This window comes from Ranitomeya imitator, chromosome 8, assembly GCF_032444005.1.
Source record: "Ranitomeya imitator isolate aRanImi1 chromosome 8, aRanImi1.pri, whole genome shotgun sequence".
In the NCBI taxonomy this organism is placed as follows: Eukaryota; Metazoa; Chordata; class Amphibia; order Anura; family Dendrobatidae; genus Ranitomeya; species Ranitomeya imitator.
The window spans coordinates 165,674,147-165,700,128 of NC_091289.1; the positions used below are offsets into that span (position 1 = coordinate 165,674,147).

General features: G+C 43.5%; 1 protein-coding gene across 2 annotated transcripts in view; it reads left to right on the plus strand.

The window, feature by feature from the left end:
• The first annotated feature begins 1,574 nt into the window (after positions 1-1,574).
• Positions 1,575-25,982, plus strand: part of ABL2 (ABL proto-oncogene 2, non-receptor tyrosine kinase) — a 39,895-nt gene continuing 15,487 nt past the window's right edge. For both annotated transcript variants that reach the window (XM_069737760.1, XM_069737761.1), the window contains exon 1: positions 1,575-2,027. In XM_069737760.1, the coding sequence (XP_069593861.1) occupies positions 1,835-2,027 (193 nt within the window). In that variant the 5' untranslated portion in view covers positions 1,575-1,834. The remainder of the gene's footprint in view (positions 2,028-25,982) is intronic.

Sequence of the window (25,982 nt, forward strand, 5' to 3'; positions counted from 1 at the left end):
CTGCATGGTTAAACTAGAAGCTGCACTACTTTGATCTCCTCTGCTACACACAGGTGATGATCAGATTGACTGGGGGTAGTAGAAATGCTCACTTTCTGGGAGCGCCGACCTGCGTGGCGCTCATAGCAATCTGGCAATGACAGCCATAGAGGTCTGCTGGAGACCTCTGGTTGTCCTTCTGACCCATCGGTGACCATGAGACGGAGTCACCGATGGGCAGGATTAGTGATGAGATTCCGGCATGCGCGAGTTAGAGATTAACAGCGGCATTTAGCTAGCTGTCATGTGACCGGAAAGGTGCGGGCTCAGCGCCGGGGCTCGCACCAAACAGGGGAGTCCGGCATCGGCGTACTGATACACATGTCGGAAAGGGGTTAATTATACTTTAACAACCGAATCTAGCAAGGTAAGAAAAAATAGAAAGAAGTCCACAAAATGCAACCTACAATGAGGGATCAGAAATCTATCCTCAAAAACGCCTTCTCGTCTCGGAATCTTATAATTTAGGAATAATTGGTCTTTGTCCGGGGTGACACATTGGAGCAAAGATGTTTACACAGTGATACAACCATTCTGCATACCTACGGGGTGACATACCGCTGACTCAGACATGCGCTTTCATTCCTGAACACAAAAGTCTAGAATGACGCACATACAGAATTCGGAGTGGCGGTTTTACTTCCCAAATTCTCTCCAGCATCAATAACTGTTTTCCCAGAGGGTTTTTTTTTTTACGCTCTTTAGATAATGTGACTCTTTATTGTCGCCTATGACTTTACTTGCACCCTAACATAAATATATACTATATATATATATATATATATATATATATATATATATATATATATATGCGCTATGGTGTCGCAGTATATAATATAAGCAATCAGACGATTGCTATATATATATATATATATGCTATGGTGTCGCAGTATATAATATAAGCAATCAGACGATTGCAGGGTCAAGTTCCCTGGTGGTACAAAAAATAAAAAGATTTAAAAAAATAAAAAAAAATGAATAAAAAATATATCCCTCCTTTACAAAATAAGTAAATAAATAAACACATATCTGGTATAGGCGCATCCATAAAAGTCCAAAATATAAAAAAAAAAAACTATAATAACACGTACAGTCAACGCTAGAGTTGCATTTTTTCAGGCACCATACTTCTCTGAAAAATACAATAAGAAACAATCAAAACCATGTATCTGCAACAGAAATGTCCACAATAGAATGAATTGGACCAGGAAAATCTGCATTGTTGAGTGAACACCTGCGGATTTACCCGTGTGGTTAGAACGCAGGTAAAATACACTGTGTCCAAAGCGCTGCTACTTCCTGACGGTGGGAATAAAGCATAAAAGGTGTTGAAATTCTGCAACATGAAAAGCGCACTAAAAGCTGATCGTGGGAACGTAGCCTGATGACACAGCTGCGGCCGGTACCTGCGCAGGAGGACCGCACTGCGGGAGAGCGCAGCGCGGAGCGGCTTCCGCCACAGGGGGGCGCTCGGCGTTGTCCTTGTCACTGTGCGGGGCCGCTCTGGCACACAGCTGTCGCTTCTCGCTGGTTAATATGGCGGCGGCCTGGGCTGCGGCGGAGGCGCGGAGCCAGAGCCCGTGAATCCGGGGTCCCACAAGCCGCAGCCTGGCCTGTGCCGTGAGAGGGGCTGCGGCCTACGGCGGAGAGGCTCCACCGAGAGAGGGCGCTGTCTGGGAGTAGGGCACATTGTTAAAGCCACTGGCTGCGGAAGGGATGTGACCGGCTTACCTCGGGCCATCCCTGCGGCTGCAGCAGAGGCGGCGGCGGACGAGCAGCTAACGAGAGGCCGGGGATGGGCCAGCAAGTAGGCCGTGTCGGAGGCGAGGCACCGAGTGGACCGCCGCCGCACAGAGGAAACCGGAGCGCCGGGACCAGGCTGGGGAGTCACCCCGGGGCCGCCGGGACCGGAGCCGGGGGGCGGAGGAGGGAGACCGCCGGCAGGAACAACCCTGAGGGCGCCGGATTCAACATCTTCGCTCAGCACGGTAATGGCTGACCCCATAATATGTGGGAGAGCTGTAAATCATGGCTGTCGGGGAGTGAGTGTGTGTATATATAATGTGTGTGTGTATATATATAATGTGTGTGTATATATATATATATATATATATATATAATGTGTGTGTATACATGTATAATATGTGGGAGAGCTGTAAATCATGGCTGTCAGGGAGTGAGTGCGTATATATATATATATATATATATATATATATATATATATAATGTGTGTGTGTATATATATATATATATTATAGTGTGTGTGTATACATGCATAATATGTGGGAGAGCTGTAAATGATGGCGGTCAGGGAGTAAGTGCGTATATATATATATAATGTGTGTGTGTGTGTATATATATATATATAATTATAGTGTGTGTGTATACATGCATAATATGTGGGAGAGCTGTAAATCATGGCTGTCAGGGAGTGAGTGTGTGTGTATGTATATATATATATATAGTGTGTGTGTGTATATATATATATATATATATATATATATATATATATATACAAAAAAGAAGGCAGCACTCCAATAGGACCCTATTAATACAACCTATTGGAGTGCTGCCTTCTTTTTTGTTTGACATATTACTTGGTTGGATATGAGGATGGTCTTGTCTGGGAGGCTTGGCACCCACCGGTGAGCAGTGTGCTGCACTCATTTTTTCTTATATATATATATAAAATGTGTGTGTTTGTAATGTGAGGGTGTATATAATGTGAGTGTATACATGTATAATATGTGGGAGAGCTGTAAATAATGGCTGTCAGGGAGTGTATTTACTGCATGTGTGGATAGAACGCTCTCCTGTGCAGCACACATTCCGGAGTATACCTGTGTATGTATATTATGGTGTTTCTGCTATTAGATAGGCAGCGATACCTCTTGATGTGATGGCGTCTGTACACGTCAGATTTGTGACTCCGGCAGATCTATTTTTTTCCCTGGGTTTGGATTCTGACTGCTCTCGCATTTGGAAAGGGATCTAAATCAGATCGGCTTATTTGTGCCTTAGGCCAAGCTCAGTATTAGGTCAGTATTTTACCTCAGTATTTGTAAGCCAAAACCAGGAGTGGGTGATAAATGCAGAAGTGGTGACGTGTTTCTATTATCCTTCCCCTCTGATTGTTCCACTCCGTAAAAAAAAATACTGACCAAATACTGACTGTGGCCTTAAACTGACTTTATACCAACCGATATGTATTAAACCGCTGCTGATTGGTGGGTGTTTCATAACCTGTTTACACAGGCAGGTCGACTCCAGGAATATCTGTAATCGTTCAGTGTACACAGGCTGCTATTGTTCTCGGCAGTACGAGTCCTGTTTATTCAGGAGGATGCGCTGCCCAGAACGATGATCATTTAATCTGACAAGCAAACCTTTTGCTCGTTGTTCAGGTGATCGGCAGAGCATCATAAAACAAGCGTTCCTTCTAAAGCTCTTTCACAATAATCTTGCAGTGTAAATGGACTCTCAGTTGAGCATTAATAATTGATCAAATTTTCATCCAGTTTTGGTCAGATATATACATCTATATATATATAATTGTGTAAGGGTTTTTCCGTCTGTCTGTCTGTCCAGGAAATCCCGCGTCTGATTGGCCTCGACCAATCAGCGACGGGCACAGTGACGATGATGTCATAAAGGACGTAGACATCCCGCATCTCTGATTGGTCGAGGCCAAAAAAAAAAAGATCCAAAACCCTGTTGGACGTACCTTAAGCATATTCTATCAAACAATCAGTGAAATAAGGATGGCATATGACTGTTATCTGTGAGCTGTCTCCTAGGGATGAGCGAACGTGATCAGATAAGGTGTTATCTGAGCATGCTCATTAGCTAACCAAGTGACTTCGGCGTGCTCGAAAAATATGTTCTAGTCCCCGTGGCTGTTCGACACGTGCAGGGATTTTCTGTTAGGCGATCCCTGCATGTGTTGATGCTATCGAATAACCGCGAGACAGTCAACCACTGGGATTGGAGGATATTTTTCGAGAATGCGAAACACTCGGCTAGCACCCGAGCATGTTCAGATAACACCTTATCGGAGCACGTTTGTTCATCGCTACTGTCCACGTTTTTCATGGATCCATACACTTAAATGGGTGATTTTTGATTCATTGGACCAATCCAAATCAGGCATGTCTGCAAAAAAATCCAGGCCTGTGAACCTACATGGACTACTACTGTCCCAATAATCAGCTGCCACAGGGAAGTTTAAGGAAAAGGGACGACCACATGAGCACCAACCTGGCCAGTAGAGTTGTTGTGAATCGATTCGAAGAACCCGGTGCATTGGCCAGATCAGCAATCAGTGGCTGCTAGACACCAAATGTGAAAGCCCTCACCCACCTAGCAGCAGCCACACGTCTTACAGCTTAGACTGGTTTCACATTTGCGTTTTTTGCCGCTGCGTTTCAGCGCAAAAAAAGCATGCGTTTTTTCCCCTATACTTAACATTAAAACCGCATGCGTTTTTTTGTATGAGTTTTGCCGCGTTTTGCGGCCGCATGTGTCTTTTCTATGCATGTGTTGTGTTGCAGAAATGCAACATGTAGTAATTTCTAGCGGCGTTTTTTTGCCGCAAAAAAATGCATGCAAATGCAGATACCGGTAGGCGAGGCGCTGTTCTTATTAGTGTGGCCAATGGATCAGGTCATGCCAATCGATTTGCACGATCTTTAACGGGCAGTCCACCGAAGGGCGCAGTCACCTCAGTTTCACACAAGTGTGAGGCCTCATTCTATTTTTTTTTTTGTAAAACCAAATCTATTTTGGTTAGTTTTTCGTTGTTGTTTATCCGATTTTCAGTTTTCCAGTCACTATTTTTTTCATATGGTATTTTATTTCTTTGCAGATTTTCCATAGACCTATTGATTTTAATGGAGGAGTTTGATTCATGACTCAAATCAAAAATTGACGTTTGATCAAAAACTGTACATAATAAGTATATGTTCGACCCATGAAAGACAGAGTCCAACATTGAAGAGGAAGTCCGGGCTGCAGCTGATCTGACTTCCTCTTCATGTTCATTCTGTACATAGGTGGGGACAGTGATGCCAGCGCTGATTCTGTGCCGGGGTCACGTGTCACAACACCGCGGGAGAGCGAGTGCCGACACCGCGGGAACTGTGCCGCCACGGGAGGCGAGTATCAGCTTTATTACTTTTTCAGGGCCAAACATTTATGGTAATTCAAGAAGCAGTTGTCCTAGTAGTGGACAACCCCTTTAGGCCGAGAATTATATGCTTTTTTTTTTCTTTTCTTTTTTAAGTGAGACACTTTGAGTATCCGTCGTTTTAATTTTTGTTTCATAAACTAGTACCTAGAAGATAAGCAACTCTGTAATATATCTTATCCGAGAAATCTGCTTCTTTCTGTGGAGCAGCATGAAAGCAGAAAACGCCTGGAGAGTGGTCGGCACACTTCGCTGCTTAGCATTGTAGAAACGTTAGCTGTTATAAGCCCGAACATATGAAAATGAAGTCGTTTTACAAACTAAATGGCCTTTCAAGTGTTTTGTTAGCATTTTTTTCAGGTGTTATGTACTGGACCTGCTCAAAAACCACCTGCAAAAAACAAGAACGTGTGTCATAAATCTATCCTTACCAAATAAAGTAACAGCCCTAGCAGTCCCAGCAAACATGTCCAAGTTGGCGGCCAACTTATGACTGTGGCCGGCAGCATTTGTCATGCTCATGCTTGGGCTTCAGGACCATGGGCAGTTGTGTATGTCATTGCCAGAATGAAGGATGTTGGAGGAGTCGGAGGATCGTGTGTACATTAGGGCATGTTTCTAATGCTACTTTGTAAAGGATGATATCTAAGCGCCAGTTAGTAGATTCTATCTACTGCATATAGATGAGATTTGGGGACCTCTTGTGTACAACCCAGAACATCGAGAAATGGAAGAAAATTCACCATCCTCTGCAGCATGGAAATATAATACACGTACTTCGGCTGAGCGACGGTCCCCTTGTAGAAATCCTAATGGGGGGCTGTTTACTTCTCATTCATCAGCGCTGTGTTTGGCTCGTGTGTACAGGAAGGGATCAGTACATCTGGTTTCGATAGGCGGGTCATAAAATAACACAAGTCCTGAGGATTGGAGGGCGAGCGGCTACACTACATGTACGGGGGCTTTTCTCATGTCCTCGGGGCAGGGTAGCCACTTCCTGTTTTAACCTCCAACCTCTTTACAAGGGTGGATATCTGCTCCTATTGTGTTATTGTGGATTTATGGCCCCACAGAAGCTCAGTTGTAATAGGGTATGGATGTACGTACAGACAGCTTTATCTATTATAAAAAATAACTTAAACATTACTCCACATTTCATTGGCTTTTTTGCACTTGGTAATCTGTTGTGCCATATGTGGTATCGCACCGCCCTGTTTTACCAATCCACTGCCTGGAGCGATTCATCCAGACTTCGCCCATACACATTCAGCCGATCATGTATGTACTCCTCTACCTAAAAAGCAAAGGATCAGACCTATAAATTCAGCTTCCCCCATTCTTTTCTGTTTTGGAGAGAATCAGGATATCCCCATCCTTAAGCTGTCGGCTCCAAACAATTTGCTCTATTGTCTATGGGAGAATATGATGTGATGGGACATGCTATAATAGTGTGATATGGATACAGATAATGAGTGGTGACTGATGGCGTACCTTCATGTTCTCACACTGATGGCTATTCATATATATCATGTGTGATACTTATTTCATCCAATGTGTTTCTGGGGTGTCCCAAGTTTTCCCCCGACAATACCGGGAAAGTATAGGGTCGGGCATGTAGCATTTCAGCATGCTTAATTCTGTGTTCTCAAGGTTGATGAGCATCCAGTGTATGTGATCTGGAGGTCAGGGGGAGCTGAGGGGCTTAAATCTGTAGTGAATGGTTTCCCTTTTTTTTTTTTTTTGGGGTGGGGGCTAGATCTGAAGATCTAGGTAGACAAAAAGGGAATGTATTGAGATTGGTTCAAAGGGAAATTGGAGTAGCTACCATTGGCATCCAATCACTGCCTTTATCTTAGGGCTCCTGCACATGACCGATTTATCTCGGGCATGTATGCTCTGTGGTTTTCAGGGTTGGCACTCATGCCTTTGATATTCTATGGGGCGGGGGACATGTCCGAATTTGATCCGTTCAAAATCTGCAAGTCTATGGGTAGTGAAAAATCTTGGCTGCACTCAGATGACATCCGAGTGCAGTCCTATTTTTCACAGACTGACAGAATGGAGAAGATGAAGAATCTTTTTTTTTTCCAATGTCCAAAAAAACCTGATGCCTCTCTGATCAGAATAATCAGACGGTTTTGTCGGATGGAGAGAAAATGGTGGTGATTTTTTTTTTTTTTTTTTTTTTTTTAATCTTCTAAAAATTAAACTGCATCTCCGACTGTCCTTCTGCACCAGCCTTGATTTATCTTTCCAAATGCTTGTGGAAACTATCTGCTGGCAAGTTAGACCAACATTTTTACCCTTGTGATGACTTGTCGTAGCGTGGCACAGGTGTGTGACGGGCGCCTCTCTGGACTGTTTCTTCTAATACCACCATACATGGCACCATTGGTGTATGATGCAGGGTGAAAGGTTGCAGACCGTCTGCAGCTCTCAGCATGAGGTATGTTAAGTGCTTGGTAATACATTATCCATTATACTAATGAAGCCGGAGATGTTTGTGGAGGAGACTGTTACAGTATTGGTTTCCTTATATGATGGCTGAGTATATAACATGTCACTGGGGATGTGGGAATCCTTTATATAGAGAGAGCTGTCCGCACACATCTGGGATCAGGCTGAGCACTGCCAAGCAATATGCTCATTCATGCAGACAACAGTGGAAAGTAAGAAATGACCCTCCAAACTCTGATTCTTTTCACACTTGCATGAGGCTTTAATATAGGAATATATTGTCTGAACGGTTTTGTATATAAGGATTTTTTTTTTTTAGGGTGCGTTGGGTTTACAGCCGCACAAAGTATCTGTCAGCCGCACGGCCACAGAGCGGAATTTGTTTTTGACCGACTTTTTATCTGTGTATCTGATGCACTTCCTATCACATTGTTTTACCGTCCCCAGGAAATCTCAACAATTAGTAGAAAGTTCTCTGCAGGCAAATGTCCGCACAGCGCTTACATGTAATGTGTTAACAGGATGCTACTTCCAAGGATTAGCCACCTCCAGTCATAGTAGATCTAAAGAGTGTGATGGATGTGCTGGAGAGCGGCTGTACCTGCCGGGTGTGTGCGTCACGATTCACGCTCACCACATTCACACTCTCCTTTTGGCATGAGTATATGACACCACATACGTAAAGTCTGGGGCAACCTGCCAGAAGCACCGCAGTCACTGAACCCCGTCATCTGACTTCCCACCTTATATGCTCTTTATGCCATGTGCACACGTTGCGGATTTTGCTGCGGATCTGCAGCAGTTTTCCATGTGTTGTACGGTACCATGTAAACGTATGGAAAACAAAATCCGCAATGCATATGCTGCGGAAAAAAAACGTGCGGAAACGCAGTGGTGTTTTTTCAGCAGCATGTCAATTCTTTGTGCGGATTCCGCAGCGTTTTACACCTGCTCCTCTATAGGAATCCGCACGTGTAAAACCGCACAAAAAACGCAGTAAATCTGCAGGTAAAACGCAGCGCATTTTACCTGCGGATTATTAGGAATCTGCGCTGAAAAATCCACGGCAGATTCCGCAAGGTGTGCACATAGCCTTATGGTCTATGAAGATCAGTTTGAGAATACAGGGGATACACTGTTTTTCCTCTGGACAGCGACACCCGGCCCCCCACTGTCTACCAGCCCCATTCCAGAGAATAGGGCCAGCTAAAGCTCCCTGCACAGGGACTGCAAGAAGGGAAATTAGAAATGCACCCTCTGGGGCCCTCACCCATAATTACTGTGCTATGCCATGATTTACGGCCACGTTCACACGTTCAGTATTTGTCAGCCAAAACCAGGAGTGGATGATATATACAGAAGTGGTAACGTGTTTCTATTATACTTTTCCTCTGATTGTTGCAATCCTGGTTTTGGCTGCAAATACTGATTTGAAATGCTGAACGCGTGAAGGGAATCTGTCATCAAGTTTTTACTACACCATCTGAGAGCAGCATGATGTAAGGGCAGAGACCCTGATTTCAGGGATGTTTCACTGAAGTTTCTTGGTGCATTTTTGATGAAATCAGCTGCAGATCTAGCAGTGCTCTAAATGCGTAGCTCTGTATAACCCCGCCCCCACCACTGATTGGCTGCTTTCTGTGTGCAATGCATAGGCAGAAAGTGGTGGGCAGCGGGTTTACACAAACACATGAATATGGAGGATCACATGGCAGCAGATTTTACTAGTCATCTGATAATCTCCTGCTGATAAATCAGTGATTCTATATCTATAGGAAGTAGACCAGTAGGTGACACATAGCTGGAATCAGGATGTCTTCTGCATTATGCTGCTCTCTGGTTGGATAACAATAACTTGGTGACAGATTCAATCCATTTAATATATTTAAAAGGGTTTTTCCAGTTCCCCTCTGTCTGTAGTTTGCTTAAAAAAAAAAAAATCAAAACCCTGAACAAACCTAAGCATTAATCGCCCTCCTCATTTCCAGCACTAAGTCTCCGCCGCTGCTGCTCCCTGTGTCCGATATTTTCTGCAGCGCTGATGTCACACCAATGACACTGCAGCCAATCATTGAGCTCAGTGGCTCTGCACGAGGTGACCGCTGAGCTCAGTGATCGGCTGCAGTGCTGTCAACGTGACATCTGTGCAGCAGAGAATAACAGACACTGGGAACGGCTGCAGAGACCCGCTGCTGAACCAGGGAGGAAAGATTAAAGTAAAGCACAGATTATTATTAATATACTGTATCCTATCTATCTATCTATCTACAGTATCTATCTTTTTTTTTTTTTTTAACAAACTGCAGCCAAGGGAAAATGATTTTCTGAAGCCAGAACATTCCCTTTAAGTGGAGTGAATATGATGGTCGTACTTTTTTATGAGACGCTTCTGTATGTCTATTTGGCATTCATACGATTTCAGTCTTGCCATAAGGAGGTTCTGCATGTTGGCGATGCTCCACATGGCGCCCCTGCGGTGCCCAGACAATGCAATACACTTCTAGAAGGTGTTTAGTGGTAACGTTCTTGTGGCATACCATTTTTATGTTTGGCGGAGACTTGGGCTGAATAATCGGGGCAGGTTTAGTCCTAATAGCTTCTTGCGTTGCAAAGGCCCCAGTGTATAGAAAAGAATGGCTCCTCTTACAACCCGGGAGGGGAAGATGTGATCCTGGAAAGCAATCTGAAAAATGATCATCTATCGCCTACGGGACTTTAGTTTGAAAACTATTTGAGCGATCAGATGATTAATTCCTTGTAACCATAGATGTCTACCTCATCGGACTGCACTGCCTATAGGGTAGGCTTAGTATATCTGCATTGCTCCTTAAAGGCTGCACATACTTGGCTCATCCAGAGGTGAAAAGCGGCTAAATAATAACTCTGATCTCTAAGGAGATGTATAGTGTTAGGAGACCAGCGTCATGGCTGGTCACAGGGTTATGTTCCTCTTGGGTGTCCAAGGCTAGAGAGCACCCAGGAGGTCGGTGCACCTAGAAATTTGCTGCTTGCACCTATCTGCAATACCAGACACGGACAGGAGTGGCGCTGCCAATAATAAAGGGGATTGATCACTGGCGTTTTTAGTAGCTTATTACTCGTAGTTTAGAAGGTCCCGATGTGAGGTGACAATCAGGTCTTGGAAGGTTTCAGGTGCCCGTCGCTGTGGATTTCTCTCCCCTGACCTAATTCCATATTCATCTCGTGCCTCCTTACATAACACCGAGCAGGAATCCTCGGCTCGAACGCTCATTATGACGTCTGGCAGGGACCTATCATGTCTCTGTTCTGCGGCAGTCATCAGGAGCAAAGCTTACCAATGCACGGCCATGTCTTGCTGCTGTCTGCAATGCAGGGATGTTTTTTTAGGAAATGCTTCATTTGCATTTCAGTCCTTCAGAATATTTAGGATTTTCCTGCTGTCAGGGAGACAATTTCCTCTTATTCTTTAACTGGTTTTCTATGGCCGGAATAACAATTCCTGATGTGCTGGCTGCAAACCACAGCAATTATAGGAGATGAATATTACCCTATACTGACTCACCCTACAAATTCTACCATTTCTGCCTCTTTTGTTTTTCCTCTTTTGTTAAAAACATTGCATGGGTAGGATAAATAAATAAAAAAAATAAAGATACAATAGTCAGATACTCACTCACAACTTCAATCACCTGGTGGTCCCCTGCTTGTGATGTTTAGCATGTCATCACTGGACATATGTATGTACATGTGTGTGGATATAATCATATTTATTTTATTTAACCTTGTATTGCTTTACAATTCCCAATTATTTTTTTTATTTCTTTTTAAACAGAGGAATGTTTTAAAGGTGTTTGTAAAAACACTTTTAAAGCAAGGGTCACACGACCGTAATTTCTTCCTTCCGAGAATAGCGGTCCAATTATGCTAATCACACTCTGATCAAAGTGTGATCCGATTTATTTCGGATGAGGAGGTGGGGGGAAAAAATGTCTCCATCTTCTCCATTCTGTCAGCCTCTGAAAATCAGACCGCACTTGAATGTCATCAGAGTGCAGTCCAATTTTTATTCCACAGACTCAATTACTTGCATGGCTGACTGCGATCCGAATATTGGATGCAAATCATGCATGTTGGGATCCCCCTCCCCCCCCCCCCCCCTCCCTCGGACAGAGTTGGTATGGAAAAAAATAAAAATAAATTGTATATTCGGCCAAGTGTGAGCCAGTGTTTTGTTGGATTGTCCTCAGACCGAAAATACGGTCATCTGCACGAGCCCTAACAATTATTATTATATCCTCCCCATTCTTTTTAGTTCTGTAGTTCACTGCTCATTGCCTAGGTTACTAGCCACAACTGCTGGTCTTCTAGGCTAGGAGTGCAGTGCTTTTAAGCTCCTTGATGTAGAGCTTGTAACCACTGATTCTAAGCTGGTGGGATCTGTCAGTCACCAGGAGCACACCACTCCTGGGCATCCAGGAACCCAGAAGGCATGGGGAGCAGTGTGCTCCTGAAGACTGGACATAGGAGAAACCCTTTAAAGAAGTATTTCAACACTTTTACATCGATGGCCTATCCTTAAGAAAAGCCATCAATGTCTGATTGGCCTGGGTCCGGTGTCGTTGGCAAGTAGGTAGTACCGCCCGCCGAGCTGGCCGTCTACTTTAGTGTCTGCCAGGAGGTACTACACATCCGCCTCCTATTGATTTGAATAGTACCCTGCGGCAACCACTAAAAGTAGACTGCCAGCTTGGCAAGTAAGTATTTCCAGCCGTAGGCTGCCACCACCAATAACAGCTGATCGGCGGGTGTGCCGGGTGTTAGTCCCCGGACGATCAGACATTGATGGCCTTTCTTAAGGATAGGCCATCAGTGTGAAAGTAGTGGACAACCTCTTTAATGGTAGTGACTCCCTTTACCAGGCGTCATATCTGGCTGACTGTGTGTCATATCTTAGTTACTGCAGTATATATGGTGAATTTCTAATTCAGTTGTCATCAAACTGTTGCGCTCAAACTGTATTGAGGTTGTCTCGCCATGCTGAGATTGTGGACTCGTATCCTCCGCGCTCTTGTTTTCTATGTTCAGCGACCTTTTCTTCTTTTTCTTACCAGGGGCTCTATCTATTTCCTGCAAAAAAGCATCAAAGGAAGATTCATTGAGTAATTGTGAAGCTGTTTTGCTTTTTTTTTTTTGTGCTAATTACAAGGCATATAAGTCCCCAGATGTGAACATTTTGAAGTTTTAGTTTTGGCTTTACATGTGGGTTAAGCAAATAGTTACTTGATGCAAAGGGAGAATAGCTTGTCATGTGGAGTAATCTGCCCATAAAGAATGCTTTTATTGTGTAAGCTGTTACACCCTCTATATCTGCGGCCTTCGGCAAGTAATGCCTATAATGCGGTGCTCACATCTGCACTGGAGCATCTGATGCAGGTTCTTCCATCAGAGTCCAGTACATACAGGTCTTCAACCGTTTGATTTCGGTAAGATAACTTGTAAAATGTGTCACTTTTGCTGTGGATTTGCACCACCATCAGTGCTGTAAAAAAAAATAAAAAAAATTTTTGGCTAACAAATAATTAAAAGTAAAAAAAAAAAAAAAAGTCATCGTGTCCCCCTTATTTACTATAGAATTGTCTAAGGGTCACTTCCGTCTGTCCTTCTGTCTGTCACGGTTATTCATTCGCTGATTGGTCTCGCCAGCTGCCTGTCATGGCTGCCGCGACCAATCAGAGACGGGCACAGTCAGGAAGAAAATGGCCGCTCCTTACTCCCCGCAGTCAGTGCCTGTCGCCCGCATACTCCCCTCCGGTCACTGCTAACACAGGGTTAATGCCGGCGGTAACGGACCGCGTTATGCCGCGGGTAACGCACTCCGTTACCGCCGCTATTAACCCTGTGTGTCCCCAACTTTTTACTATTGACGCTGCCTATGCGGCATCAATAGTAAAAATGTAATGTTAAAAATAATTTAAAAAAAAACAAAAACCTGCTATACTCACCCTCCGTAGTCGCTCGCGCCGGCCGCCATCTTCCGTTGCAGGTTCTGGTGGCAAAGATGGTATGGGAGAAGGACCTGCCTTGACGTCACGGTCATGTGACCGCGACATCATCACAGGTCCTGCGCTCATACCAACCCTGGGACCGGAAGCTGCCGTGGACTACAAGGGGCCCTCAGAAAGGTGAGTATATGTTTGTTTATTTTTTAAACTGTGACAAACCTGGCTGGGCAATATACTACTTCGCTGTGCATTATACTACGTGACTGGCCAATATACTACGTGGCTCTGTGCTGAATACTACGTCACTGGGCAATATACTACGTCACTGGGCAATATACTACGTGGCTCTGTACTGTATACTACGTCACTGGGCAATATACTACGTGGGCTGTGCAATATACTACTTGGCTGGGCAGTATACTGCATGGCTGGGCAGTATACTGTGTGGCTGGGCAGTATACTACGTGGACATGCATACTTTAGAATACCCGATGCGTTAGAATCGGGCCACCATCTAGTTTTTAATAATCAGCTAAGCGAAGGCTGTTCTTAGAAGTGTGGAAGGGGCCAATAAACATGGAGCTTCCTAGCCTATTTAATATCAGCGGACAGCTGTCTACTACTTCGCTTTTACTGAATATTAAAAAGGGGGGACCTCACGCCATTTTTTTTTTTTTTAAACATTTTTTTCTTTATTATGTAAATGCATACACAGTATACTACACACACAAATCACCGATTATTTCTCTTACTGACTACTTTCTATCTATTTTGTTCTGTTCTCACGGTTCACACTGTGAATTTACTGTGCTTGACTGCTGAAATGTCGGTTTTCCCTTTTTTTTTTTTTTTTTTCTCTCTTCCCCCCCCCCCCCCCCCCTTTCTCGGACCCGTTGACTAGCATTTTCGAGTCTCGTCCAAAATGCGCAGCCACTCGCAGCATACTGTTTTTTTTGTTTTTTTTTTTAATCCAGATTCTAGATGAGAAAAAAGCAGAACAGCACAGAATCATTGAAGAACATCATAGTAACATAGTAACATAGTTATTAAGGCCGAAAAAAGACATTTGTCCATCCAGTTCAGCCTATATTCCATCATAATAAATTCCCAGATTTACGTCCTTCTACAGAACCTAATAATTGTATGATACAATATTGTTCTGCTCCAGGAAGACATCCAGTCCTCTCTTGAACCCCTCGACTGAGTTCGCCATCACCACCTCCTCAGGCAAGCAATTCCAGATTCTCACTGCCCTAACAGTAAAGAATCCTCTTCTATGTTGGTGGAAAAACCTTCTCTCCTCCAGACGCAAAGAATGCCCCCTTGTGCCCGTCACCTTCCTTGGTATAAACAAATCCTCAGCGAGATATTTGTATTGTCCCCTTATATACTTATACATGGTTATTAGATCGCCCCTCAGTCGTCTTTTTTCTAGACTAAATAATCCTAATTTCGCATCAGTCAGACAATCCGATTTATACGCAGATGAGAACGAGCCCTTAATCCTTTCCCACTCCTTATTCTAATTTAGTGAGAAGCACTTGTATATCATCAAAAAGTTAATTTATTTCAGTTCTTCAATACAAAAAGTGAAACTCATGTTACATAGTCATTAGAGTTATATTTCAAGTGCTTATTTCTGTTAATGTTGATGATTGTGGCTTACAGCCAATGAAAACCAAAGGTCATTATCAGTAAATTAGACTAACAAAAAACACCTGTAAAGGCTTCCTAAGCATTTGAAAAAGGTCCCCTAGTCTGTTTCAGTAGCTCCACAATCATGGGGAAGACTGCTGACTTGACAGATGTCCAGAAGGCAGTCACTGACACACTCCACAAGGAGGGTAAGCCACAATAGGTCATTGATAAAGAAGCCGGCTGTTCACAGAGTGCTGTATCCAAGCATATTAGTGGAAATTTGAGAGGAAGGAAAAAGTGTGGTAGAAAAAAGGTGCACAAGCAACTGGGATAACCGCAGCCTTGAAAGGATTAAGGTCATTAAAAAATTTAGGGGAGACTCACAAGGAGTGGACTGCTGCTGGAGTCATTACTTCAAGAGCCACCACACACAGACGTATCCAGGACATGGGCTACAAGTGTCACATTCCTTGTGTCACACCACTCATGACCAATAGACAACGCCAGAAGCGTCTTACCTGGGCCAAGGAGAAAAAGAACTGGACTGTTGTCAGTGGTCCAAGGTGTTGTCTTCAGATTAAAGTAAATTTAGCATTTCATTTGGAAATCAAGGTCCCAGAGTCTGGAGGAAGAGTGGAGAGGCCACAATCCAAGCTGCTGGAGGTCTAGTGTGAAGTTTCCACAATCAGTGATGGTTTGGGGAGCCATGTCATCTGCTGGTGTAGGTCCACTGTGTTTTATCAAGACCAAAGTCAGCGCAGCCGTCTACCAGGAAATTTTAGAGCCCTTCATGCTTCCCTCTGCCGACAAGCTTTTTATAGTCTCTAGCAGGACTTGGCACTTGTCCACACTGCCAAAAGTGCCAATATCTGGTGTAAAAACAGCAGTATCACTGTGCTTGATTGGCAGCAAACTCACCTGACCTTAATCCCATAGAGAATCTATGGGGTATTATCAAGAGGAAGATGTGACACCAGACCCAACAATTTAGAGGAGCTGGAGGCTGCTATCAATGCAACCTGGGCTTCCATAACATCTCAGCAGTGTCACAGGCTGATCGCCTCCATGCCACGCTGCATTGATACAGAAATTGATGCCAAAGGGGCCCCGACCAAGTATTGAGTGCATTTACTGAGCATACATTTCAGTAGGACAACATTTTGGATTTTAAAATAATTTTTCAAGCTGGTATTATAAAGTATTCTAATCTACTGAGATGATGCCTTTTGGGTTTTCATTGGCTGTAAGCCATAATCATCAACATTAACAGAAGTAAACACTTGAAATAGATCACTCTATAATGACGCTGTATAAAATGTTTTACTTTTTGTATTGAAGAACTGAAATAAATTAACTTTTTGATATTCTAATTTAGTGAGAAGCACCTGTATATCCTTCATGGAGAGCGAGTGTATAGTGCGGGCTCAAAAAATCCTCCCAGGCCAGACGAGGGCTGTGTTATTCAGCCAGCACCTACTGCTAACAGTAGTGAATTGGAGCCAGTCCCTGTTTAATTGCCACAATTAATATCTGACAGCAGCATTTAAAGGGACACTGTCAGCACAGAATGACTGTTCAAACCAAGTACTGGCGCTCAGTGCACCCTTGTTTGGCAAACATTTAAGTGCACCTTCCCACCTGCTTGTTTTCCATCTCAACCCTTCTGTGGCTCTTTAAAGCCAGAGCTATCATTCAAAATAAAAGGGGGATCCTAAATAGGAGGAACACTAGCAGGTGGGAAGGTGCACTCAACCATTTGGCCACGCCATGATGCACCAAGCGCCTGTGCTTGGTTTGAACAGTCATTCTGTGCTGTCATTCCCTTTAAGTGAGGCAGTCCATATGGCGTTTTCACACAGATGCCCATTACACAACTCCCAGCGACATGACATGATTGGCCACTGCCACAGGCTGGTCTTGATGGGAAACGGTGACTTTTACTGAAATGCTACTTTACTAAAGATTGCAGGTTCAAATCCCCTATGGAAACCAAAAAGCAAAGTGAAAAGTAAAAATAAATAATGATTAAAAAAAATAAAATCACGCTCCATTTTCTGTATACAAAAATAAATGAAAAAATAGACACATTTGTCATTTGCTTTTTTGCAAGTTCAATCTTACAAAATACAACATTTCACCAGTACGATAAACACAATAAAGAATAAAATGAAATGCCAGAATTTGTTTTATTTTTCATTAGCTAGCCACGCGAAGAGGAAGCGCTCACACAGCTCCATCGATGGAAAAAAAAACAGTCAGCACAAACCAGTTTTTTTTTTTTTTTTTCAATATTTTTTTGTAACTAAAATAATAAAACAACTATACATGTTTGGTGTCTCTGTAATCACACTGACCTGATGCTGCTAGGTCATTTTTAACAGAATGAATGGCATAAAAATAAAATGAAATAAACCCCAAAACAAATGGTGGACCTGTTGGTTTTGTTTTACCGCACTTGGAAAGTTTTTCACATTTTTTCATTACATTACATGATACAATGAATGATTTCATTCAAAACTACAACTTGTCCCATAAAAAAAAAAATAGCCCTCGTATTGGTACGTCTATGGGAAAATATACAAGTTATGGCTTTTGGAAGAAGGCGATGGGGAAAAAGTGGATGTAAAAAAATAGTCCGAAAAAGGAACTTGAGACTATGTGCACATGTTCAGGATTTTTCGCGGTTTTTTTTTTTTTTTTTGCCGCTTTCCCACGCTAAAAAAAGCGCTAAAGCATACATAAGCATCCCATTATTTTTAATGCATTCCGCATTTTTTGTGCACATGCTGCATCTTTTTTCTGCCAAAAAAAATGCAGCATGTTCATTAATTTGGCGGATTTTTTTTTGCTGCTATATTACTGCATTGGGAAGCTCCGGAAAAAAACGTGAGAAAAATGCAATTAAAACTGCCAAAAAAAACGCATGCGGATTTCCTGCAGCAAAAAAGTCCGGTTTTCTTCAGGAAAATTCTGCAGCCATTCCTGAACGTGTGCACATAGCCTTACCGTTAGTCAGCCGAACACCAGGATGATGATGATGGATTCTGAAGGAAATGTCAGTTTTGTGTTACATAAATAACAGATTGGACAGTTTAAAAATGAAAAATACTTTCTTTTGCCTGTTCTTGTAGACAGTTACGTGATGATATTTCTCACCTGTTGGCAGTGACTTGTGTGTAAAGCGGTCACAGCAGTGCATTATGTAATGTCGCGATTACAGGGTCACTTTTTTTTTTTTTCTCTCTCAACCTGCACATTTGTTTTTTCTTTTGTTGCCATGGTTACCACTAAGCAGTTTTTGGCCACTCTCCAGCCTCGGGTGCCTGTTCTGCTCACACATTCCGCGCGGCGCTGGAGCCCGAGTCATTGTGTGCGTCTCACAACGCAATAACCGCTGGGAGACGGCGGGCACACCCCGGGGCCAGGCAGAGAGGACACTACTGCACATTGTTATTACATTGTTCATACAAAGTGTGAGATTCTAAAAGAAGAAACCGGGGGAATGCCGTTACTATATTTACTACAAGACTGGCTATATACATTGCGCAGGGGGCCAGTAATGCCTCTGATCTGATTGATAAGGGGGGTGTGAACACGATGACTTTTTTTTATTTTCAGGCAGAATCAGTCTGAAAAATCACTAAAAAAACAACAACAAAGCAATGAACATATGCACATAAATGTCACGAGGACTTGCCGTTCATATCTGCCGTCTTTTTTTGTAACTTATAAATGCTTCCATTCTTCTGTCCACCACTGTTGTATATGGAATAAAGAAAGAGTTGCAAAAATCGTCTAAAAAGACTGTTCAGGGAAAAAACCGCCGGTGTGTAAAGTTCTCTAATCAGTGCATGTAGTGTGAGAATGTGATGAATAGTGCGATGTGTGGGTGCAGCGAGGAGCGCTTATTGCAGGGTCTTTCTCTACTTTGCCTTTATGGAGGGAATGTCGGGGTACTTTTTTTTCCCCAATCCTCTTACCTTGGTATGTGCTCTTCCTAAATAATTTTACTAATCTTGCTTGCTGCAGTGACTAGAAAATCCGTCATAGCCACCAGGGTCCCTCGCCCCGGACAGGGTCACTCGCCCCGGAATGCGTTCACCTGTTCAGAGGGGCAATACTTGTGAATGAGTATTGCAGAACGCTGTTCTCATGCTACTCGTGTCCATTCTGTATGGGTGCCCACATTCGGCCATCACTTCCGCCTCCTAAAACTAGATATTTTTTTGTTACTGATTTAAGACACATTTGGTTTCTGATCAAATCCCACACCCCCAGCCTGTAACCTTCACGTGTCCTCTGCAGAGTATTCACTAGATTATTGGCAGCTTATCTTCTGCGCCCATTGTCACCATCAGTGGATGTGACAGCTTGCCAGCAATGAGATCTCACCCATCCCAGCGCCTCCTTCTATCAAAGCTCTTCTTCCTGTCATTGTCTGCGAGTGACAGATGATATGTACATTGCTGGAGCCAGCGACTACGGATGCCAGTTATTGGCTTCAGTACGGGACCAATTCTGTCACCTTTTTGCTTTTACATTGCAATGTCTTTCCTTTTGGAAGTGCATAAAGGATAAGGACAGAGGTTTATACGGGTGCAGGTTCCTCTTTCCACGTATTATGTAATTGTTCGATGCCTACAAGAAATATACGCCTTCCAGAACAGGCTGTGCCAGTGCCATAGCACGGTTGTGCCATAGCAGATTGTTGTTGGCGCCTCGGTCTTATCATTTATATTCTGATTTCTGCCTGACGGGAGCTGCAGGATGAGGCCGGTATCGCCCACGTCACTGCGGAGGGATCCACTTATAGCAATATATCGTTATACCTTATCCATTCTAAGTGTTGGTGAATAAGTGTTACATCAGTAAGTGGATATTTGAGGTTTTAATTCATGTATCATGGTAAGGCCCCATTTACATTTGACTCGTCCGTCTAGGATTTGGGCATTATGACAGGAAGGACAGTATTGCATGCCAGCTTTAAACAAGGCATATATTTTGTCTGTACAGCACCACCACAGGGAAAATGAAACATTACACAGTTCTAATTGAAATCTGTCTATGTGATACACAGGCTTTTGACTTAAAGGGGTTTTGTCACTTTAGCAAGTAGTTAAAATTGCTGTTTGTAAAAGCAAGCAACTTTCCAAGTTACTTCTCAAAAACGGAGGCACTCTAGGTGTCACTGTTCACTGCTCAGTGCCTAAGTTAGCGGCCACCGCTGCCATCTATCGTAGGTGGCCAATTTCCTAGAGTATTGTTGGACTGGGCCAGCTTTACTGCATCTTTGCTCCTCCGATGCTGCAGCGGCAAAGCTGCCTCCTTCTGCAGCTTTGGGGAACGCACGGTTTGGACCAAAGGCTTCACCTTGTCGCTGGTCTGAACGGTCAGTCATCAGGAGCACAGCGCTTCCGGCTAGCAGGTTCCCAGGGGGCTATGATACTGAATGCCTAAAGAAAGAAGAGAAGAAAACCCCTTTTAAGCCTTTTTAAGCTTCTCCTAATACTGACACAGGGATCATGCAGACGTCCAAGCTCAGACTGCAAAGCATGGACTGTCCTCGGGTCCAGAGGCCCAAACTCTACTGCCTCATGGGCATTTATGAGACTGTTGAGTTTGGGGCAGGTGACCTACCGGCACAGGCTGAGGTGGGGCTCTAGACCACATCACTCTCCTTCCCCTTCTGGCAGCTGACAATATAGTAGCTCTTGTGTTTTCTTCAGAAGCAATCTTCCCAGCTATTCTCCCATGTCACTGCCTAGAGTAACTGGGCATGTGTGAGCAGTAGGACATGCACAGTGCTACACACTCTGAACAGCAGGGGGCGATCTACTATAGAAGTAATATTATAACTTTACTGGATCGGTCATTATCAGCAAATAAATGATCAGCATTGTTTAATTACGTTATATACAGTAAATGATGGTTGGAGGACCCCTTTCGCGTATGTACAGGGAGTTGACGCTATTTTCAGCAATTTTGGAAGATGGAATAAAGCTGAGTTCAGACACACTGCACCTCTGATCTGCAGTTATTTACAGTGCAATGCACGTGGATAGTGTTCAAGTACCTCCGCCACATGCATCTCATTAACACTCACATGCGAATATTCACAGGGAGTTTTTAGAGGTGGAATTTAGAGCTGATTCTGCTCCAAAATCCATATGAGAAATTGCTTCAAATACTGTTTCCTACACATTTCAATGGGAAAACATGCCTGTGGCGTACATAGTGCTGTTTTTCTATTCCTTCATAAACAAATCATTTATTTTAACGGACTTCGGTTCGATATCAAACCATAGTGATTTGATGGATGAACATCGTGTAGGATCTTGTGAAAACCTTCATAGGTCCTCCAGGGTTTTCTTCTCTGTTATCTTGATTGTATCAAGCCATCAGGTTGCCGGTCTTACTCTTCCATCTTGTTCCTTCTGTTCTTCCGACCATGATGTCCTTCTCCAGTGATTACTCTTCGTATGATGTGTCCGAGGTAGACAAGTCATAGTTTCGTGATCCTTCATTCAAGTGACATGTTTGGCTTAATTTGTTCCAAAATTACAGTAATTTGTTCTTCTTGCCATCCATGGTATTGATAACATCCTTCTCCAGCGCCACATTTCAAAGGCGTCGATTCATCTTGTCTTGTTTCTTTATTGTCCAGGTTTCACATCTGTATGTTACAACTGAAAAGACCAAACTATCAACGAGCCGTGTCTTCATTGCCAGTGAAATGTTCCTTGATTTGAAGACCTTGTCCAGGAACATAGCCCATAGCTATTCTCCAATTGATCGAGTAGGGTGAGGTTCTTTACAACTTCCAGTTAGTCGCTTTCTTTCTTAAATGTGTCCCGGTCGTACCTGGCAGTAGCCAGGATCTTCTTTCCTCCTTATATTTAGTAGAAGTTCCATGTTCAAGCTTTCCATCTTGACACTCAGTAATAAGTCCTTCATCCCATCCACGATAATCTTGAGATAAAAAGAACATAATAGATAACAAATGAGATTATGTAGATTTATGTAGTGATTTCTGAGCTAGCAAGAGATTGGGAAGTCTGAAGGCAAAGGGCTACAAATTAATTCCACCAATTTTTCTTTAAATTTATTCCACAACATGTCCCATCGAAATTCTGTGTAAAATCAGGGGAAACAAAACAACATCTTTAGTGCGTAATATTGTTTTAATGTAAATGTTTTCTGGCTCAGAGAAGCCTCTCCAGATGTGCTCTTTGACATGTTGTCTCTCATTTCTTTTTTTATGATGCTTTGGAGCATTTCTGTGTAAATTCCCAGGAAAGACAGGCCAGTTTGTATGTAGGTGTATGATGAGATATTCCAAAAATCCGTCAGTCATCCCGATCTTTTACCAGCGTCCAGCATGGGACCGCTGCAGTCAGTCAGCGCTTGCTTACGTGCTGTTGAGCTGTGATCCTGGGAAAGTTTGGCACCCAACCTCTGCAGCCACTGATTGTCTGCAGCAGTCACACACTGAACTCTTTAGGAGGGTTTTCACATGAAGCATTGTTTTCTGAAAAATTCTGCTTCTTGCAATGTTTTTTTTTTTTAAGCAAGAAATTAGAGGCTGAATTAAAAAAAGAAAAAAAAAAAGTGTGTGAATGAGGCCTAGGAGTCTGTTCACATGTAGTGCGTTTTTTTTTTTTTTTTTGCACACTATGGCCTAAAAAATCACTTGTGATTTATGCACATTTTGAAGTTATTTGAGATGTTTTGGAGGTAAGCCATTTTGAACTCAATGGGGGAAAACTACAGTAAGGATTTATGCACACATTGCATTTTTTCCCCCCATATCTTTGCTAGGGAATAAATGCCGCATTTTACAGTAGCAGCAAAGTGAATGAGATTTCTGAAATCTCATGCCTTTTATTTTTTTTTCCTGGCAGATGTCATCAAAGCGTTTTCGCAAATCTGCAGCATGTCAAGCCTTTCAGTGTTTTTGACCCTTTCAAGTGAATGGGGAAAAAACGCAAGTAAATAAAAGCAGTGTTTTTTGAAGAAGGAAAAAAAAAACGCACCACAGGTCATAAGATAAAGTGAGAGAAAAAAATGCACCAAACTCCTCCATAACGATGTATGATGACGGGGGAGAGGGCTGGGACAGACTTGTCTGCAGAGACATCACTCTTAGGCCGGGATCACACATACGGCCGAGTCTCGCAGGTGAAAACCCAGCTGTGGCGTCGGCACTTGGGAGCGGAGCGTGCAGCTCCGTGTATTGCTGTGCGGCTGCATTCTCCGCTCCGGAGTGCCGGTGCCAGAGTTGGGTTTTCAAGGGCGCCAGAGTTGGGTTTTCACCGGCGCCAGAGTTGGGTTTTCACATATGTGTGATCCCGGCCTTACATGCAGTCTAAACCCTATTCCCACAACTGTTCTGTATCTGAAAACCTGAAAGCTCCAGGAAGAAGTATTAGTGACCCAGATAATGATTTTTGGAGCATGTAGATCACCTTGCAGACGAACAAATACATGTTTTTCCCTCTTTCCTGCTATGTAAGATTATTGCTCCTTGAATTGCCAGTCATGGTGGCTTTGTGTCGGCCAGCTGCTGCATGCCTGTAGCATGGGAGTATCGGAGCAACAGCTGTGATGGAGAAGCCGCACACCAGTACGACATGGGGCCGACACACGTGCAGCTCCCATGTCCCCTGTGCCCACCCAGCTGCCGTCCGCTCCTCTCGGAAGTGTGCGCCTCCTCTGCCTAATTGGAAAATGTCCTGCTGCGGGCATGACACGTACCGAGTGGTCTGGAAGTCATGGCTGCCCTTTATAAAAGATGGTCCACTCGCGTGGAAGCTAAATTCTACAAGATTGGGGGCTGCAAGCTTTTATGTAATAAAAGTGGCCTAAATTATAACATCAATTTGAGTCCATGACTGGAGTCTTTTCTGACTTTCCGCTGAAAGATGTGGACCCTGAATTTATTCTTTACCCCGTATACCACCCATAGATTGTCATGGCAATCCATACATGTGCTAAATGCTTGTATGACACGTGATGGGCACCAGATATTACCAGACCTGAAAATTTGCAATTTTTAGCAAATTATTCTTTAATTATCTGATTAGGAAATGTAGACATTTCTGGTAATTGCAGGAATCTGGTCTCTAATGCCCTGGCAGGTGATCTATGGTTTGGGCAGGTTTCCGGGAACCTAGTATTGGGCAGGAGTAGGACACGGTGTCCTACTGGTTTTACCGTGTGTGTATCTTTGTATATAGTACCCAGTAGAGGGTCCTGTTGTAAGTGAACGTCATGTGCTGACTGCTGTATATGATATTTTATCTGTATGCCCCCTCCTGCCCCCTGTTGTTTTGCCATCCATCCCTTGTAGTTATAAGAAATACTTAAGACATTTTTTCCGTCACATTTCCCATCCACACTCCCAATAAATGGAGCAACTGGTGCAGCACGCCAGTGCTTGTAACCGGACCCCGTCCTCCTCCATCTGTCTCCACCCGTCCCTCCCAGCTCTTCAAATTCCTCTGCCGTGCCAGTGTGCTCATACTTGCAAAGTGGGTACAGCCGTCATCTATGCCACGCTGCTAGCCGCCTCTCCAGTCTGTCGGCGGTCATGATACTTGGCCCGGTCCCGGCAAGTCCTGGTGTCTTGGATGGAAAAGGACATATGATTAGCGCAGCATTTTGGGAAAAGGCCGTCCGGCAAAATAAGTGCCATCCACAGGGTAAGATTGTATGTCTTGATCACAATCACTATTTTCTTGTAGACTCTGGTTAGGATGGGTTCGGTTGCAGTTGTGACACTTTATTACTTTGCCCGCAGTATGATACTACCGCTATACAGTGTTTCCCTATAAGCTGCCATTGTGCTTCTCATCTGCTGCATCCTGGCTCTGCATAGGACGATGTTGCGTCGTTTTTATATTACTTTTTCTTTTTTCTTTTTAAATTTGATATTCTTCCTTCCATGCCTCTTGCACATATGTTAACCGCTGTACTTTGTAATGTTATGTTAGTCCATGTTTTCCACATTGCAGTTTTACTAATAGATTTTTATATATCTGTATATTAGAAATCTGACCCCTCGTGGTGCGGACGGGCCGAACATTCGGAGACTATTTGACAGTGTTCATTATACTACTACTGTCGTTTATAAGGCTTAGTAGTGGTTGCTATAGTTATTTGGGCTATCATTTATGGTATTTATACTTTATTTTACTTGCTTACATAGCAGCACAGTGCTTCGGACATCTTCATCATAATCACTGTCCCCATTGGGGCTCACTGTCTACATTCCCTATCAGTATGTCTTTGGAGTGTGGGAAGAAACCAGAGAACCCGGAGGAAACCCACGGAGACACGGGGAGAACATACAAACTCCTTGTAGATGTTGTCCTTGGTGGGATTTGATTCCAGGACCCCAGTGCTGTAAGGCTGCAATGCTAACCACTGAGGCACCGTGCTAACCACTGAGGCACCGTGCTGGCCTAGTAAATGGCAGGCAGCAAGTATTGCGTAAACTGCTATTAGGGTATGTGCACACGTAGAAAGCTCCACTGCGGATTTTTCTGCAGCGGATTTGATAAATCCGCAGTGCAATACCTCTACGTTTTTTCCTGCGGATTTATTGCGTTTTCTATTGCGGATTCCGCTGCGGTTTTACATCTGCAGTTTTCTATTGGAGCAGGTGTAAAAACGCTGCG